The sequence below is a fragment of the Castanea sativa genome, chromosome 6, assembly GCF_040712315.1.
Source record: "Castanea sativa cultivar Marrone di Chiusa Pesio chromosome 6, ASM4071231v1".
Lineage (NCBI taxonomy): Eukaryota > Viridiplantae > Streptophyta > Magnoliopsida > Fagales > Fagaceae > Castanea > Castanea sativa.
Genome location: NC_134018.1, coordinates 18,152,900 through 18,172,395, shown reverse-complemented (window position 1 = coordinate 18,172,395; position 19,496 = coordinate 18,152,900). Strand labels below are relative to the sequence as shown.

The window sequence follows — 19,496 nt, the reverse complement described above, 5'->3', positions numbered from 1 at the left end:
GAGATAAACATCTTCGAGAGTTTCCTTGAGTAATTAATATAATATATAGAGACACACTTTAACTCAAGACGCCTAAGCCCAATGAATACATGCTCAATTATGTTATATTAACTACTCATTCTTTTAATCTTTATTTAATGTAAAATTCTACTCACACTCGTACACATAATAGTTTCCTTCTGCAACATTTCACAATCTCACTAGCCGCTCAACAGGCCCTCATATTCGCATTAGGCCTGGGCTGAAGGAACCTTTTACAAAAAAGGTTCCTACACGTATAAAGGAGGTTCCTGCCAGAACCAAACTTTCCATTACCTAAACTCATCGGAAAGGGCTTGAGCTTAGGCTCCATGTTACAGGTACTATAAGGTATACAATCTAATTTTTGGGTACATGCACTGAATCCCTGACTTGCTTCAAAATTATACATACCGCGTGATGCAATTTAGAAGGATAAATACAAACTTACTGATCTTTGATTCCATTCAGCTGCGCCCTACACAAATTAAACAACATACAGTTGTTTGGCCAGAGATGACATGCAAGGGGTGTACGTGGTTGTTTTCCTGTGGTTTTCTATTCTCGCATTATGTAATATGCTTTTAAAGCTTTCCTGGACATTAGTCAACAGCTCATATTCTATTTGTAATCTTTTGATACTGTTACAATGAAATAAAGTTTCAATGTAACATTACACCCTGAACAAGTAGAATGAATGTAAAATAAACATTATCATTATGCGCATAATTGCAATGAAGATACTGAGCAATAACCAAAATAAAATCAGTTCATAAAAGTAGGGTTAAAATTACAATTTGTGGAGGAAGCTTTGCAGCCATACTCACCATGCATGGTAATTGTCCGCTCCCTGAGTTTTGTGTCTATTGAGGGAGTTTTGTCACATTTGTGTATATAGATATGTTGTCTTTCACTGTATTCATTTTCAGTTTCTGTTAAAATGATTTGAGATGATCTAGTGATTCTTGATATTTTTAAATCACAAAGAAAATGTCTCTCTATAAGAATAAATGGGGAAAAAAAAAAATCTAAGAATAACAGAACGTTCAAAGTTTTTTTATTTTCTCATCTTTCCAAAATAATGAATTTTTCAATATTGCATCTCCTCACATCATATGAGTAGTATGTAATATGAATACTTATAGCTCTTTGACTTTATATTTTTCTGGGATCCTACTCCTACCCCAACAGGTTGGTTTAGTGTTAATAGTGCTTACCGAGTAACCGGACAAGCTATGGACGAATTGCAGCATGGAGAAAGCTCCAACCAGCAACAAGGCTTTCTCGAAGAGTATTTGGAAGCTTCCTGTGTCGAATAGGATTAGAGCTTTTGCTTGGCGAGCTTGCAAGAATATCCTGCCAATAAAAGCCAATTTATTTCATCGGCATGTCACTCAACATGCAAACTGTGATGAGTGTGGTCTCGAAGCTGAGACCTCGGGTCACTTGTTCTGGCATTGTGAGCGAGCCAAGGCAGTGTGGTCAGCTATGGGCCTGGCTACAATGGATCGTGTCCCTGAATTTATGGATTTGGTGGGGTATGCTAGGAACGTGAAACAGATGACGGATCACTCTTTAGCCTCAATGATTACGAGGACATGGAGGAACTCGGTAGGCGTACAGCTGCCCAGATTGCTCGATGAACTAAGGACTACCTGGAGGAGTTTCAAACAAAAAATCACAGGCCCCAACACTTTCAGCATCAACAAACTACAGGTTGGTCTCTTCCTCACCCACTATATGGTATAAGATCAATGTTGATGGGGGCAATTTTTGAAAGATTGAATGAGGTAGGAATAGGAGTTATAATCCGTGATCACTATGGCTTGGTGACTGCTTCGTTGAGTAAGAAAATAAAAGCTCAATTGGATCGTCTGGAAATCGAAGCAAGGGCAATGGAGGAAGGTGTGTGGAGGTTTGCTTGGGAGATGGATATTAGGGATGCGGTGATTGAGGGAGATTCTCGGATTGTGGTACACTCTCTGTTAGTTAGGCATGACTACTCCCCCTCTGAGCATCTCTAATAACATTACAGGCTCATTACTTGAACTTCAGCATTTCAACGGGGCACAGTTCTTTTATGTTCCACGCAATGGTAACAAGGCCGTGCATGGTTTAGCTCAACATGCTAGAAGGTTTTTTTTTTTGTTGAGCATGTTATTATTTAGGATGTGTTTTTTTTTTTTTTTTATCTTCCTTGGAATAAAATGTACGAAATTCACATTTACATAAATTAAAAAAAAAAAAAAAAAAAAACAACAACAACAACTGACAACTATAGCATTTAATGGGGAGAGAATGGTAAATTTGCAAGTTACCACGATTTTTAGACTTGAGAGTTTTGGCTTCCTCATCTTCTTCTTTTTTTTTTTTTTTTTGGTATCAAATTTATTGTGCAACCTTTTCTCTCTATCAATTCTTAATCTATTTGCCTAAAAAACTAAAAAAGTCATGTCCTCAGGGCTTTAGCTTTGTTTACATTTTCTTGAAGGTGGTTAAGGCTTGATCAGAAAGATGATATGGAGGCTAAGAATGCTTTTGCTTCTAATCTTTCCGGGATAACCCTTCTTCTCTTCACTAAGAATGATTGTGTAACGAGTAGTAGTATCACGAAATTTTCTTCACTAAGAATGATTGTGCAACGAGTAGTATCATGAAATTCTGTAGTCAACCTTATTTAACATTAATGAAGATGAAAATCCCATCTGAAAGACACACCATTGATGGTGGGGGGGGGGGGGGGGGGGGGGGGGGGTTGGTAATATCGATGAGGCGTTGAGTTTGTTCAATATAATGATTTATAACTTTATATGCAACAACGGCCTTCCATTATGTGTTTGTGAATCAGTAGTCAATATCTCAGTACATGCGATTTCTTTGTCTATACAAACGGCCGTTGCGCACGATGTTAGCACTCTCAATATTGTGATGAATTGTTTCTTGCTACAAGTGAACATAATGGAATGTGGTTTTCAAAGAAGATCAATTTGGGCAGTGGATAGAAATTTTGATTTAAGAGATATTTATTTAGTCTTTGCAATCCTCAAAAATTGTACTAATGTCCATAAAATTTTGATTTAAGAGATAACTAAGTGAATGTTGTGTTAATTTTGACACAAATGTCCATAAATTTTTTTTTTTTTTTTACGCAAATGTAATTCCTTAATTATATTCAACATTTTGAGGGGTAAAAAATGGCACGGGTGCTTTTCTTTAATATATGAAATTCAAGGGAAGCTTATCATTTGTTTGATTAAATGAGCGTGAGTCTCGAATCTGATTCTTGATTTGCTTAGCATATAATTATTTACGTACTAATGATTTTTATGCAAATTCTCTATTTTCCTTATGTTTTTTAAGAATATTCCATTGGTTGTTACAGGTAAATCAGTAAAGTCATCAACAAGAATGGTTCTCAACTTCACAACTTGCTTCAAGTTGTACACAAAGAAACAAGAAGAACAACTTTGTGGGGTCATTTACAGCACTTCAAAGGCATATATAGTGGGTGATGTTCTAAATCTAACAAAATATGTGGTTTTTGGTATTAACAGGCTGGAACTACAAATAAATTGTACCATCGCATGACAAATTATCTAGACATAACATTCAAAGGTAAAGGAAGATGGGTGGGCAAGTTCCTTTTGCTACTCTTCCAAGAACAATGAACTAAGAAAAGTTGTGCTTACCATTTGAGCTTTAATTGACAACTTATCATTCCAAAAACGCGTGTTCTTTATTGATGCAAGACCAATAATTAGTAGCTACCTCTTGAGTTGTTGAAGTTAGACCACTGTGAAAATACCTTTTATATTTTGGTGATCTTTTTCTTTCTTTATCTCTAAAGTTAGATCAACATGTTAATTTATCGTTATGTTTTGTATAGACTATATGGGCCCTAAACTTGACTATAAATTATCAAATTAGTTAGCTATTAGGTTCTAAATATTTAGGCATAAATGTCTAGGTACTAAATTTGTTGTATGTTAACAAGCTGAGAACAAAAACATGTCTAGTGTAACATTTTAGTATTTTTGAAGCGTTTTAAGCATTGCTCAAGTTGATACAAGTTAAGATTCAAGAATGTACAAGTTGCAAAAAAGTAAATTCAAAAACTGAAGAACTCGACCGATCAAGAGAGAGCTTCAATCGATCGAACCGAGATCTGGATAATTTTAATTAGAGCCCATTAGCCTGCCCTACACTCCTACGTATACAAGGAAAACTCTAATACACGTTTTTCAATACTTGAGAGTTACTCCTGTGAGATTTGTGAAGTTTTGTACTTTTTAACTCTACAAGCATTTACCAGAGATTAAATCCATATTGCTAGTATTGGTAGAGTAAAGTTGCAGTCAACTCTTCAGCTATTAAGTGCTTAACATTAGCCTATACATATTTGTTTTCATTTTAATAAAGGAATGTAAAATCATTTACCCCAACAAACAAAATCCTAAAATTAAAATGTGTGCACAAGTCATGTTAAAAAAGAAGACGTAACTTAAAATGAGAGATCTACATCATTTTTCAAGCTTGGAAAAGATTTATATATATATATATATATATATATATATATATATATATATATATATATATATATATATATATAGGCTATTAAAAAATTAAGTTATTATCCGAGTTGAAACTTTTTTGTGCATCATATGGGTTTACAAGTTACAACTAGTCAACACAATGGTAAAGTTTTCAAACCATGCACTAATATAGAGTTGAACTAACATCAAAGCGATGCTTTCCAAGAATCTACCTTCAAGACATTAGTAACTTAGAGTAGAGAAACCTATCTTGTAGTGGAAGCACAGGAATTAGGGCTGGCTCTATAGTATAAGTAAAAGAGGCAATCACCTAAGGTCCCTAAGTAGAAAAATAACCCCCAAATTTTAACCAATAAGATTATTTTCTTTCATTGTAACAATATTAATTAAGTTCAAATGTTAGCTAATAAATAAAATATATATTTTTTTATCAAAAGAGTAATGTTATGTCCATAACATTTTTCACAATACTTTCACAATAAATCCTACGTAGTAAATTGGTACTGGCCGTTATTGGTGGTAAAAAAAAAAGTCAGTTCAGTAGTGGATTCAAATTAGAACTAGTAACAACTTAGCACCTAGGGTTTGTTATGAAAATGTTATGAATGTAGTACTTCTAAAAAATAGTGCAATATACAAAATTTCACAACATTTTTCACAATAATTGAGTTAACAAACTTTTATTAGTTTTTATCTAGATCCACCACTAATATTACTTTTTTACTTACCACTAATAATCTATCATATCAACAGGTGTGAAAATTTTTGTCAAATTTTTTGTGTCTATAATCTTTCTCCAAAAAAATTCTACATGGTTTATATTAATTAGTAATTTTGCATCTAATAAAATAAAATAGAGTTTAAGTAATATTAAATTAAAAAAAAATCATATCTATAAATATATAAATGTGTCTCAATTCATTTTTCACTTTAGACTCTCAAATACATCAAACCTCTCCTGATAGGAATCCAAAATCTAAGAGGTAAAAACCACCAAGAATTTGATGATTTGGTGCAATGAGAGCTTAAATCAAAACCAAATCTGGAGTATGACTTGATTGTAGCGTAGGCGTGTAAAAGTAAAATTTGTAACATATAATTACTATAACTCTTCCACAAAACCTAAGTTCCACAAGAACACTAGATGAAAAGGAAAATGGGATTTGTTGGATATGGGTGTCGACCAATTCTTGGATTTTGGGGATAGCTCGAGACAGGGGAAGAGGAGGAAATCATCACACCATAGCCCGTATAACAAAAAAGGAACTGAACTCACCAGTAGAAACTGGGAAATCAAAGACAAGAGTGAACTTTGAGAAATTTCTTTAGGGGTTTGCTGCAGATGGGTCTTGTGGATATGGAGGCGGAAGAGTAGAGCTGATAATATTTATAAGAATAGAATTTCTCTTACTCCTTTGAGGAAAAAAGATAATAAACCCACTTCTACTTAAAAAAAGGAAAAACCATTTAAGTAAAAAAAGAAACACAATTAAAATCTTAATTCAACTAGGAAAGAGAAAACAATTTGCATCATGACCACTTTCCATCTAAAGATCACAACAAACTTACGGGAGAAATGAAAAAAAAAAATCCTATTACAGGAGGCTTATGTTAGGGCAGAGCTCACGGCAGAGCCGAAGTTGTCTTTGGCACACATTAGCATATGCACTAATCATGTGCCAAGAGGAACCCTCATTCTCTATTGGTGATGCTAATATTTCCTTATTGGTTGAGTTTACTTGCAAATTTGCATTCGAAAGTCTTTGGTCCGCATGCAATCTTGCCGTGAATGTTGATCTGTCTCTTGCATGTTATATGCCTTGAGTGACTGATTAGAAATATCCAGCTTGTATGTATGAATTGGTCCACGTCCAAAAAAGAAAAAAAAAATAATAGTCAAAAGAAAAAATTAAGACCAAAAAAAAAAAAGAAAAAGAAAAGAAAAGAAACCTTGAACAATATTTTAGTATAAATTAGAAAATGTTAAAAGTAATAGAAACTGATAAGGACATTGGTGTCCGAGGCCATGTGCGGGAATACGGCGGATTATAGGCAATGATAACAGAAAGACATATTTACGTCTAATTGCAAACGGTCCCTCTCAAAAAAAAAAAAAAAAAAAAATTTGCAAACGGCCGTCTCGACTTGTTCCCATTTTCTCACTACTCCTTACGGTCCTTAGGTGTCATCCATGTCCCAGCTCCAGCTGGATGCCGCCATGTAACGGTCACTTAACGTCGTGAAATTATCAATTGATTTATTATTTGTTTTCTTTTTATAAATATTATTTATTTTTATAAAGAAGATGGTATTTCGAGCGGCCAAAAAGGCCTTTTGTTTTGTTTTAGAATATATATGATGGTCATTGTCGATTTAGTCTTTGGTAGGAGTTAATTTGGTTAATGTTACTTTTAACTTGTAGTTAATTTTGATTTATGTTATTTTTTAAAATCTAATCATTGAATTGTAGTTTTTTATGCTCTTAATACATATGTTAAATTTTGTGTCAATTGACTATATAATCTATAAACTTATATTTTATGTATAATTTTAAATTACAAAAACATGTAATTTAAACATAGCTATTAATCTTTATTTTCTAAAAAAATTTGCAAGAAGATGTAATTATTCAATTGGGAATTTGTCAAAATTCACCTTCAATAAAAAAGATATTGCATAAAGTTGTAACTAATGCTACAACTAATTTTATAATTAAACTTTGTCCCACTAATATAATCTAATGAGCACTTTCTATATGACTAATCTTTTTTTAGAGATAATTGAAATTAATATACTACTAATCTCGCAAGTCGCAACTCAAACTCTTTTCTCATGGGGGAGATGACAGTTCAATTACAAGATTCTTAGCAAAAGTTTAGAGATAGTTTCAATTTATGGTGTATGCTTTTGATGATTGTTCTTTATTATCAGACTCAAATACCGATTAATTTTGGCGTAGGCAAGGATCGAAACTTAAATTTCTTATTTGACTATAAAAGATTTTAGGATTAGTTGTTGAGCTAATTGAAATATACTTTTTACTCATATTTTGTAAGTAGGTTGAGAGTTTTTATTAGCTGTCTACTGCTTAGCTTGAATAAAATAACAAGTTAACAACTATGTCATTTTATTTTAATACAACTATGTTATTATGCTGAAGATAAGCAGTGGGTAGCTAGTAAATACTCTCAAACTACCATAAAGATGTTATAACCACTGCCAATTTTTTATTTGCTTTTGATGATTGTTCTTTATTATCAAACTCAAATACCGATTAATTTTGGCGTAGGCAAGGATCGAAACTTAAATTTCTTATTTGACTATAAAAGATTTTAGGATCAGTAGTTGAGCTAATTGAAATATACTTTTTACTCATATTTTGTAAGTAGGTTGAGAGTTTTTATTAGCTGTCTACTGCTTAGCTTGAATAAAATAACAAGTTAACAACTATGTCATTTTATTTTAATACAACTATGTTATTATGCTGAAGATAAGCAGTGGATAGCTAGTAAATACTCTCAAACTACCATAAAGATGTTATAACCACTGCCAATTTTTTATTTGCTGAAGTAACTTTTTTCTTCTACTAGATTTGCTTAGTAATTTTTTATCAATCAAAAGAGGACAATCCATGTAATGTTTTGCATTTAATATCTAATTGTCAGAGAGCCATCATACATTTCATATCGATTGTACTATGAGATATCAACGTGATATAAGAACAAATAAACCACGCGATTAGGCTAAAGTGAGAGACATTAATGGAAGCCAACTAACCCTTTGTCATTGCCTTTAGTGAAACTTTGAGAATACTGCCAAAGTAGGTCTATGACATTACTATTCGATCGAGATGAATAAATTTTATTGAATATGGATATTATAACACGAAAGTTTGTTTAAACATCTGTTTTCTTGATTATGGTAACATGTATTATATATCCATTAATTAAAATACAACGTCAATTATTGCATAGTTTTGAAATTTGGATAGTTCATAAAACTGGGAAAAAAAAAAGTTCAAGAACTATTGGAGTTGAACCAAGGTTGAACCGCGATAACGTCATAATTAATTTAATAATTAATTAATCATAAATAAATATATTAAATTAGTATAAAAGAAACTAAAATACAGCCCAAGTAAATATAGAGAAATATTTTTAAATGTATATTTTATATTATAATTTTCAAAAAACATTAAATCCTAAGCAAACATAATAAATAAACAAATATATAACTATATAGCAATATTATGGTAGTTTTTTTTGGGGTAAAAATACCATAGTTGATTTACTTATTGTAAAATTTAGTTAATTTACTAAGACGAAAGATCATTACTGAAGTAACTAAATAAAAAAGAAAAAATTCTAAAAAAAAAAGGTAACTAAATAGAAAACCACTATTTCCTAAATCTAATATAAAATATTATTAAAACATTAAAAAGGAGACTTGGCTATGCCTAAAGCTCTTAAAGCTACTGCCTACCGTGGTAGTAGGGGTGTAAAATGGGTGGGTTTGGGCGAGTTTGGGGTGGGCATAAATGGATTGGGTATATAAAACTCATTCACCCATTAAAACTCATTTAACTAATTGCTTCTAATCCAAACCAAACCCAACCCAATTATAATGGGTAAACCCCAACCCACCTATTTATCAAAATTACCAAAATGCCCATCAACATAGTAATAGCACAACGACAGGAAAATAGAGGAATGTCCATCGTTTGGTTGCCAAGAAAATTTAGAAAAATAAAGAAATGAATTTTAAAAATTGGATTCCAATTATTTACGAACCGAAAACCAACAAAAAAAAAAAGCTTTCTCCTCCTCCTCCTCCGAAACCCCCATGCTCATCATCCACCCTAACCTGGCCTGGACCCGAATCTATGGCATCGCGTGTTGGGTCAAGTACTTTGTTGACTCGCTGGAGAACAGTTGTGGATGCCTCGACGAGTCCATGTTCGTCGAGTCTACTGCGCGATACGTCCGCATGAAGCACGTGCACCACACTCTAACCTTGACCTTGAGCTCCTCCTCCTCCTCCGACGATCTCTCCGTTTTGACGAATTTTCCTCTGCTTCACCATCAATGGCACATTATCGAGAGCTTCAAGGTTCAAATCTCGCAGCGGAGTTGCGAGCGGTTGCTGGAGAGAGAGCTTCCAATTTCGGCTTACACCGATGTGTTGGTTGGCGTCGTCGTCATTGACGAGATTCATCCCAATTAGGTTCTTCCCATCGATCATCCAATCGTTTCCAGCTTTGATTCCGTCTTGAATTTCTCTCAAGGTTTGGAAAATGCTTCCTTCGATGCTTCAAAGTTGCTAGAAATGGACTTTGGTGAGCTCTCTTTTAATGCTTTTGTTAAAGATATTAACGAAATTGGAATGCGTTTGGTTACCGAGAAAGTTAGGGAAACAGATTTAAGAAAATTAGAGTCTAATTTTGTCTGAGATGTTTTTTTTTTTTTTTTTTTTGAATGGGAAGGGTTGGGTTGAATTTGGCTATATTGTTTTTGGGTCAAATGGAGTTCAATGGGTTTTTAGTTAAAACCTAATAATCATTGGGTCTAATTGGGTTGATGCTCATTTAACCCAACAAATAATTAGGTGGATTTGGGTTCAATTAGAGTGCGTGAATTTGGGCGGGCAAATAGGTTTGGGATTACTTTACCACCCTGTGTGACAGTAGTAGTACAGTGGCACTGTAATACGTATATCAAGCTAAAAACTAAATATAATAAATTAAATTAAAAGAAAGAGTTTTATTTTTTGGAAGTGAAAAGAAAAAAATTTGACTGGTACACTAAGCTATAAACAAATTATGTGGCCAAAACAGAAACCCGTATACAGTGGGCAAGAAGATAGACTTGACTGGAGATTTTTACTAGGCTATAAACACCTTTACCAAACAGAAAAATACTTTATCAGTAAAGAAATCTCAGCAAAAGAAAAGAAAACACTACAGTCTGAGTAAGGGAGAGAGAATCTTAGTGTCACTATGCGCTGATTTGGAGATATCCGATCGCCGGTTATCAACTAGAGGTGCAACGGACGATAAGGACCAAAGTTTTGGATTTGGTGGCTTGTGGAGGCAGATTCTTATATTTTTATACTGTCATTTTCTTTTTGGTTTTATGTTTTGATTTATTTTTCGTGGGGGTTTTCTTAAAAATGGTGAGAGGGTGTGTTGTAAATACCTTCTTCTTCTTCTTCTTCTCTTTTCTTTCATTTTTTTTTTCAAAGCTTTGGCTTCAAAAACTATTTTCGGTTTTCAAACCCGGGCGGTTTAACCGCATATCATCAGTTCACGGACTTTTTAACATAAGACGGTTTTGGGTGTTAAAAGAACCGTCTTGGTAAATAGTTTCCGATTAACCGGGTTGGACTGTGTGGTTCGATTCGAATTTCAAAATCGTGGTCAATTGGTTCAATGTTTTTAAATAATGGAAATAGATAACAAAAACAAAAAAGTCTGTAATCTCTAATAATGTTTTAGGACACGAAAATTTGAGTACAGTTAGTAGAAAGGAGAAGATATATATATATATATATATATATATATATATATATATATAATTTTTGAAATAAAACATTTTCAAATATAAAATGGTTTAAATATAAAAAATTTATTGTAAAATATTTTTAAGTGTTTAGTATAATAAGTAAATTTTTTCAAGTAAATCATCAAAACTAATGGCTCAACACGAAAGTCATTAATGCTGGAGGTCTGATGACCATATTGCTTGAACAGGTAGTTAGAGTGGAGGCTCTAGTGACCGAATCACCAACACCGGTCACCAAAACGACATCTTCAGTTACCAAACCTCTAGGTTGGTTGTGGTGCGATGGCTTTAGCCACCGGACCATTGGCATCGATTGCCATTGAGGTGTTTCTTACTAGACCACTGGCAATAGTTGCCAGAATGGAGTCTTTGAACACTCAGTTGGAGGCTAAAACTCATTGTTAATTTTCAATATTCTATACATTTTTTAAGAGTTATTATTCAGAACACAGGGAGTTTTTTTTTTTTTTTTCCTTATATAAAAGTGGACCTAATAATTAAATTCAAGATGAAACCTTCATTCAAGTGTGGATTTTTTTTTTAATTTCTTTAAAAAAAGTGAAAAAAAAACCTAAGGAAATTTTTTTAAGGAAATCATAAAATGCCACATCAAAATTTAGTAGCAAATTCTAGATTAATGTCATTAAATTAGATGATGACATGTGTCATCCAAATTGACATTACATTGGCATATCAAAATTTGCCACATGTCATTTGACCCACAAGATAAAGATAAATTTCCTATTCAAAATTTATGGATAGTTATCTTTATTAAAATAAATAAATAAAATAAAGATAAATTTTATATTCAAAATTGATAGATAATTATCTTTATTAAAATAAATTAAATAGATATTGATGATGCAAGGAAAATCAATAGGCTGGATGCTCCGGATTTGAAAGGACCACTCGCTCTCTTATGCCCTAAAAAACAAAGGAAAATGATCAAAGGTGACCGGGATCGCCGGCCAAGAACCCTTCGATGGTAAAGTCAGTTTTTCCTCTTTATCTTTGGAGTTCCAATTTCTTGGGAAAAATTCAATGTACCTTTCACTGGTCTGAATGGCTGTTTATATAGTGTCCTGAGGGCGGTTAATGGAATTGTAACCTCCCCTGGATTTCAGGAGGTTCGGGGTTCTTGGATAACTCTCATAACCACCTGATAGTTGCATTTTCTCATACAACGGTCATCGGAAGTTATGCATGTATTATGGAATGGTGGAGTGTATTTTAGTATTTCAGTGTACGTTTTCGTCCACTCGTCCTCATGTGGACAAGTATAGTCAGGACGAGGTGGTCGTCTTCTCAAGACGAGAGACGTGGGTTTGACTCCGTCCATGGACGGCTATGGCATTAGCCCCCGTCTTGATGCTTTCTTCTGGACGGCTGCTGGTGTGGATGACCGTGGACGATCTGGAGTATATTCCTCATCAGATATAATTATTTATCTTTGTTGATTATTATCTTTTATCAATATATGATATAGATAAATAGAGATAATTATCTCTAAAAATAATTTGGGCCAATCAAAAGTCTATTATGTACTTTCAAGCATATCAATTCAAAGTGGAGCTTATCCTTTGACATTACTATAAATAGAGGACATCCCCTCTCATTTTCAAAAGGAAGTTGTTTTCAAGAGGCCCAAGCTTTGGAGAAATTCTGTCTCAAGAATCTTTGAAGAACTTGAAGCATCTTTGAAGAACGTTCAAAGGGATTGCTTGAAGAACTTAAAAGACAACAAATCTCGAATAAGCTTAAGGCTAGAGATTCATTGTGAAGACCGTGCAATCCATCTTCCAACCAAAGCCAAGAAGATCTCTTGTTCGAGTTCTTTGAAGTTCTACTAGAAGTACGCTAAAAAGCCTCCATAAACTTCAACAAACCCAAATCTTTGAAACTCAATGGATCAAGCCTCTAAAGCTTTGAAGAACTTCAACCTAAGAGCCTTCACATTCGAAGACTTCAAGAATAATAAATCTCTAATAAGCTCAAAGGTAGAGATTTATTGTGAAGACTATTCAATTCATCTTCCTATTAAAGGCAAGAAGATTCTTTATTCGAGTCAAGTTCAATGAAAATAGAATTAGAGAGTACTCTTTTGTAAAAGAATTAAAATAGAGATTATACTCATTATTCATCGATACAAATTTATATTTACAAACTATATTTCTTTTCAATTGTTTGATTTTCTGCAATTGAGAAATTCTGTGTTTACAATCATCTTTAAAAAAATGAGAAAAAAAACGTTACTCTTGGATTATTGAATAAATTTTAATTTTTTAAAATAAACTATTGGAAACAAGTACTTTTAGAAAACTATTGGCAATAAGCCAAAAAATGAGGATGAGTTTGCTAATCCCTATTTTTGTTACTTCTTAGCTAGGCTTTGTTGGGATGAATTTTGAAAATAAATCGAAGGTTAAGTTTAAATAAATAAACATATATAAAAAAAGTCTTGAAAATAAACAACAACATTATTATTGGAACAGGTTTAACTCTTACTGAGGAGGATATAATTGTAAAACAATCTGAAAACTTCTACGATCAAGTCACGCACTTCCAGTTTACAATAGATAGTAACGATCTATACGACGTAATGATAATGATAATAAATTCAATGTCCACATGCAAAACATAGTCTGTATAGGGAAACAAGGACACCCGTACCCTACACTACAGTCTACAGCACCAAACTCCGTCACTTAACGCCGCTAACTCGGCTTCCTCTTCTTCTGAAGCCGCGTAGAAGCGGGTCCCAGTGATTGTTGGTCCCAGCAAAGCCACCATTCCCTTCTAAGAAAAAAATAAAATAATGGATTATTAGATTAAATAAATCTCTATGCGTCTATATAGTCAATAGTATACGACAATTTTATTTTTATTTATTTTTAATTTTTTATGAAACCTTAATAATAAAAAAAAAAATAAAAGCACAGTAGCAGCAGAACTTTCATGGCTTTTTCTGTTATAATATTCCAATCTTTCCAGAGATTCTGAGTATCGAAATCAAACTACAATAACCTTTTGTGTCATTGTGTGAGGGGTATGAGCTTTGAAGTTTCACTTCCTTTTTCTTTCCTTCCTATACTTCCTCTTGTGGGGTCCTCTTCTTTCTGTATAATGACAACCTAATCTACAGCCTGGAAAAGGTGGTGGCAGCTGCACTAAAAAGCTCTGCTTCATGGGTTTTCATGGTGGGATTCATGTAATCTCAACTGGGTTTTTTTTTTTTTTTTCCTCTTTGTTTCAGACACATTTCAGTCTTTGGCAGATGGTGTACATTTGGGTCTCTGAATGAGGTAAGGGTCCTCATGAACTTTTAAGTTTTTGTCTGTTTATATGTCGGAGGCCTTCTAGCATGTTAGAGTTTGCTCTATATGCTTGAGCTAAAAGTTTGCTTTTTTGTTTATTTGGTAATGTTAAGAACTTAAGATTCTAGTACTTTGTATGTTCCTTGTGATAGAGGGTGTCTTGGTTGAGCATTGCGTTAGATAGATCTGGGGTTGCTGTAGTTGTGGGATTCTGTGTGGAATTGATTGGGAACTCGGTGGGTTTGTTGCATTCTGGGACTGTGAAGGTCTGTTTATGGTAGATTTGGGTCTTTTGGAATTGGGTTTTCTCAGATCTTACTGGATTGAAAGTTAGGCTAACTTGGGCATTAGGTGTCCTTCTGGTTTATTAGGCTCTTTTGGGATCTGCGATATTAGAATTGGTGAGATGAAAGAAATGAAGTTGGTACCTTTGATTCTGATTGTTTTTCTGTTTGTAAGGCACGGAACATTTGCCTCTTTCACTCCTGTTGACAACTACTTAATTGCTTGTGGTTCTTCCAAAAATGTCACCTTCCAGGGTCGAATTTTTGTTCCTGATTCAGAGCATTCTTCACTTGTCCTAAAATTTGACAATTCTAGTATTGCTAGTTCCAATTCTAGTGTTCCATCTCCAATCTACCAATCTGCTCGAGTTTTTTCGGGCATATCTTCTTATAAATTTGAAATTGAGCAGAAAGGCCGGCATTGGCTCCGACTCTATTTTTACGCTCTTCCAAAGCCAGGCCAAAACTTGAAATCTGCCTTGATGTCTGTAGTCACTGATAATTTTGTGCTCCTAAACAAATTCACTTTCAACAATTATAATGGTTCATATCTGTCCAAGGAGTATGCAATCAATGTGACTTCCAATACCTTGACCCTTACTTTCATTCCTTTGAACAATTCAACTGCGTTTATCAATGCAATTGAAGTTGTCTCAATCCCGGATGAGGTGCTTCCTGACCAGGCAGTGGCTCTAAATCCACCTGCTCCTTTTAGTGGCCTTTCTGAACTTGCCCTTGAAACTGTTTATCGGCTAAATATGGGGGGTCCTTTGCTCACTGCTCAAAATGATACTCTTGGAAGAACTTGGGAGAACGATGTGAAGTACCTCCATGTGAACAGTTCTGCAGTGAATGTGTCAGTCAACCCCGCAAACATAAAATACCCTACTTCTGTCACCCCCGAAACTGCACCTAATTTGGTTTATGCCAGTGCCGAAATGATGGGAAATGCAAATGTCCCTGTTGACAATTTCAACATAACCTGGGTATTTACTGTTGATCAAAACTTCACGTATTTTGTTCGGGTACATTTCTGTGATATTGTAAGCAAGTCTTTGAACACTCTAGTTTTCAACCTCTTCATAAATGATGATACTGCTCTTCCGAGTCTTGATCTGTCATCCTTTACCAATGACTTGTCTGTGCCTTACTACAGAGACTTTGTTTCCAATTCTTTAGTTGATTCAGGTACTTTGACTGTTAGTGTTGGCCCAGATGCTGTGGCTGCAACTACTAACGCAACTATCAATGGGCTTGAGATTATGAAGATCAGCAATAAATTTAGGAGCTTGGATGGGCCTTTGTCCGTTGAGAGTCTCCTTCCTAGTTCACCCTCAAAGAACAGAAATATTGGAATCATAGTGGGTTCTATTGTAGGAGCTGTAGCTGTAATGGCAGTAATTGGTTTGTGTTATTGCTTCTTGGTGGCCCGCAAGTCAAAGACTACTCAGCAAGGGCATCCATGGCTGCCTTTGCCCTTATATGGGAACTCTCAGACCATGACAAAAATGTCCACAACTTCCCAAAAGAGTGGAACAGCCAGCTGCATCTCATTAGCTTCCACCAACCTTGGCCGGCTCTTCATGTTCCAAGAAATCATGGACGCAACAAACAAGTTCGATGAGAGTCTACTTCTTGGTGTAGGGGGTTTTGGCAGGGTTTACAAGGGAACGCTAGAGGATGGGACAAAAGTGGCTGTTAAAAGAGGAAATCCCAGATCTGAACAGGGTATCGCTGAATTCCGAACTGAGATTGAGATGTTATCCAAGCTCCGCCATCGCCACCTTGTGTCACTTATTGGCTACTGTGATGAAAGGTCAGAAATGATTCTTGTCTATGAATACATGGCTAATGGACCCCTCAGAAGCCATTTGTATGGAACAGATCTACCATCTCTATCATGGAAGCAACGGCTTGAAATTTGCATTGGCGCTGCAAGGGGGCTCCATTATCTCCACACTGGTGCAGCTCAAAGCATAATTCACCGAGATGTGAAGACTACCAATATTCTCTTGGACGAGAACTTTGTAGCCAAAGTTGCCGATTTTGGGCTCTCAAAAACTGGTCCATCTCTTGATCAGACACATGTGAGTACAGCTGTTAAAGGTAGTTTTGGTTACCTTGACCCTGAATACTTTAGAAGGCAACAGCTGACAGAGAAATCAGATGTGTATTCATTTGGGGTAGTCCTAATGGAAGTTCTCTGCACAAGGCCAGCTTTGAATCCTGTTCTTCCCAGGGAGCAAGTCAATATAGCAGAATGGGCAATGACTTGGCAAAAGAAGGGCATGCTTGATCAAATCATGGACTCAAATCTGGTGGGGAACGTGAATCCAGCTTCTCTTAAGAAATTTGGTGAAACAGCTGAGAAGTGCCTGGCTGAGCATGGGGTCGACAGGCCATCAATGGGAGACGTACTGTGGAATCTTGAATATGCACTTCAGCTTGAGGAGACCTCATCTGCACTAATGGAGCCTGAAGACAACAGCACAAATCACATTCCGGGGATCCCATTGACCCCGCTTGAGCCTTTTGATAACAGCGTGAGTATGATTGATGGGGGCAACTCTGGCACAGATGATGATGGAGAAGATGCTGCAACAAGTGCTGTATTCTCTCAGTTAGTAAATCCTCGTGGGAGATGAGAAGATAAGACTTTATTATTTGTGTTCCGGGTCACCAGGTGCCCTGTGAAAGACATGGCCATCTTGGCTCGGATAGTAATTGGAAAGACCTTGCTTGAATGATTGAAGGTTGCTTTTAATTTCATTATTCTCTTCTTTAAATTTTTACCTCAATTTTTCGTCCACAATTTGTTTAGTATGTAATATAGTTGAGTGGTGGGTGCCAATTGACCAATCAGAAATTGTATCTTAAGTACCATAAATATTGTATCGTTGTCTTTGTATAAATCTATCAGGGTCTCAGCTGCCCATGTTTTTATACAATTAAGAGATATGATTGTATTTGCGTTTATAACTTTGTTCACAAAAGGACACAGAAAATAAGGTTTGGGTTATGATCTCTGTGACCAAACTGACTTGGTATGTTTTAAGTTCTATTATATTTGTTGGTTTCTGTTCTTTCTTAGTTTGAGGGAGATTGGTGTTTGAAAAAACGAAGACAAAACAAAGGAGAGACAAAAGTTTTTTAGTGGTTTGGCTGAATGCCTACATGGCTACATCCACAGATTCTTTTATTTGCTATTTTTTCATTGCTTTGTTATTTTCTTGAGCTATCTTTATATACAAAATTTCTGCATGCAAAGTCCTCACATAAGTTATATCTGTATTTTTATATAATAAGTTCTATCTATCTTTATTATATTCGTTGCCTTGTGGTTGTGGATTTGATGTTGCTGATTATGTGGAGAAGGAAAGATGGTGTTGCTGTTGAAGGGTTAGGGGTTGGTGCATTTTCCAAACTGGTTTGGCCTTCTTTAACACCCCACTTCAATTTTGAGCATATTTATATAACTCCGAACTTGCCATTAAGAAAATCAACTTGGGGATCATCAGATTGTTGGCTTGTTGGTAAATTTGTAGTTTGGATGTTCAACTCGTTGTGTTCTTTCTCACTTATTACATAAAAAGTAATCTCGTTGTGTTTTGTATACGGGATTTGAAGCTATATGGATGGCAACGTTGTAATCTTAGTATAATTTGGTTGGTTGTGGGTGTGGTAAGTTGTTGTGAAATATATGGAAAAATAATAAAATAAAATAGCAAACACCACAACAAACAAAAATTAACATGGTTTGGCTGACTCCAAGCTTACATTCATGTGCAACGCAAACCAAAATTCATTATTAATAATATGAATTACAACCACACAAATTCTTACCAAAAAAAAAAAAAAAACTCTCAAATATAAGCTAACTCAAAATCTCAATACACTCAAGGGTGCCCTCACACTAACCCACTAGGCAAAGCTTAAGTCTTGACCTCTCTCACAAGACAAAACTCTGCTTCTAACTCTCTCATACACAACAAAGCCATCCCACTACTCTTTTTATAATATCCCGCGCAATATACTAATATTTTGTAATTTCATTTGATATAATTTTTATGTTTATTAAGACTAATATATAATACTCATTTTGTTATACAATAATTATGTTTTTCCCATAGTATTGCTAAGTGATTTGAATCTCGATCTTCTAAATTCATATTTTATATTTTCTTTTGTCTTAGAATTGGTTTTCAAATATTGAGTGGAATTGCTTTACTAATCTAGATTTTTGAGATTGGATCTGCCTTGTTTAGATTAATTTTTTTTTAATAAAATTTTTATAGTTCTAGGAGATTATAACATTTTATAATATTTACTATAAAAAGTAGAATTTATTTTTGAAACTAATTAAATGACTTTGAAATATATATGTATATAAATAATAATTTAAAGTATAAAATACCTTCATATCCTAAAATTACAGAAATTCAAGCAACCTCCCAAACAATTCCTAAACCATATACTGAGACCCTAACCCCAAATACTTATTTTATTATCTCGATGAAAGGAAATCATTTGAAAATACTAGCATAAAAAGAATGTGATCAAAAAAATAAAAGATTGGCTAAAAACATTTCAATTTATCAATATTTAATTGCCTATAGCTAGGTTTCAATATCCTAACCCCCCCCCCCTCCCAAAAAAAAAAAAAGAAAAACCTAGAAAACACTCTGAAATCATCATTGACTTTTACTGGTGTGGCTCATATAAATACCACACTAAATACTAATTAAATACTAAATACTAGTAAAAAAA

At 34.4% G+C, this 19,496-nt stretch overlaps 1 protein-coding gene across 1 annotated transcript; it reads left to right on the top strand.

Moving 5' to 3' along the window:
- The first annotated feature begins 14,119 nt into the window (after nucleotides 1-14,119).
- LOC142640663 (receptor-like protein kinase THESEUS 1) lies at nucleotides 14,120-17,765 on the top strand. Its single transcript, XM_075814850.1, has one exon. The coding sequence runs from the start codon at nucleotides 14,852-14,854 to the stop codon at nucleotides 17,372-17,374; it is 2,523 nt and encodes an 840-aa protein (XP_075670965.1). The 5' UTR covers nucleotides 14,120-14,851; the 3' UTR covers nucleotides 17,375-17,765.
- The last annotated feature ends 1,731 nt before the right edge of the window (nucleotides 17,766-19,496 follow it).

Coding starts and splice junctions, on each gene's coding strand:
- LOC142640663 (XM_075814850.1), top strand. CDS start 14,852: ATGAAAGAAATGAAGTTGGTACCTTTGATTCTGATTGTTTTTCTGTTT.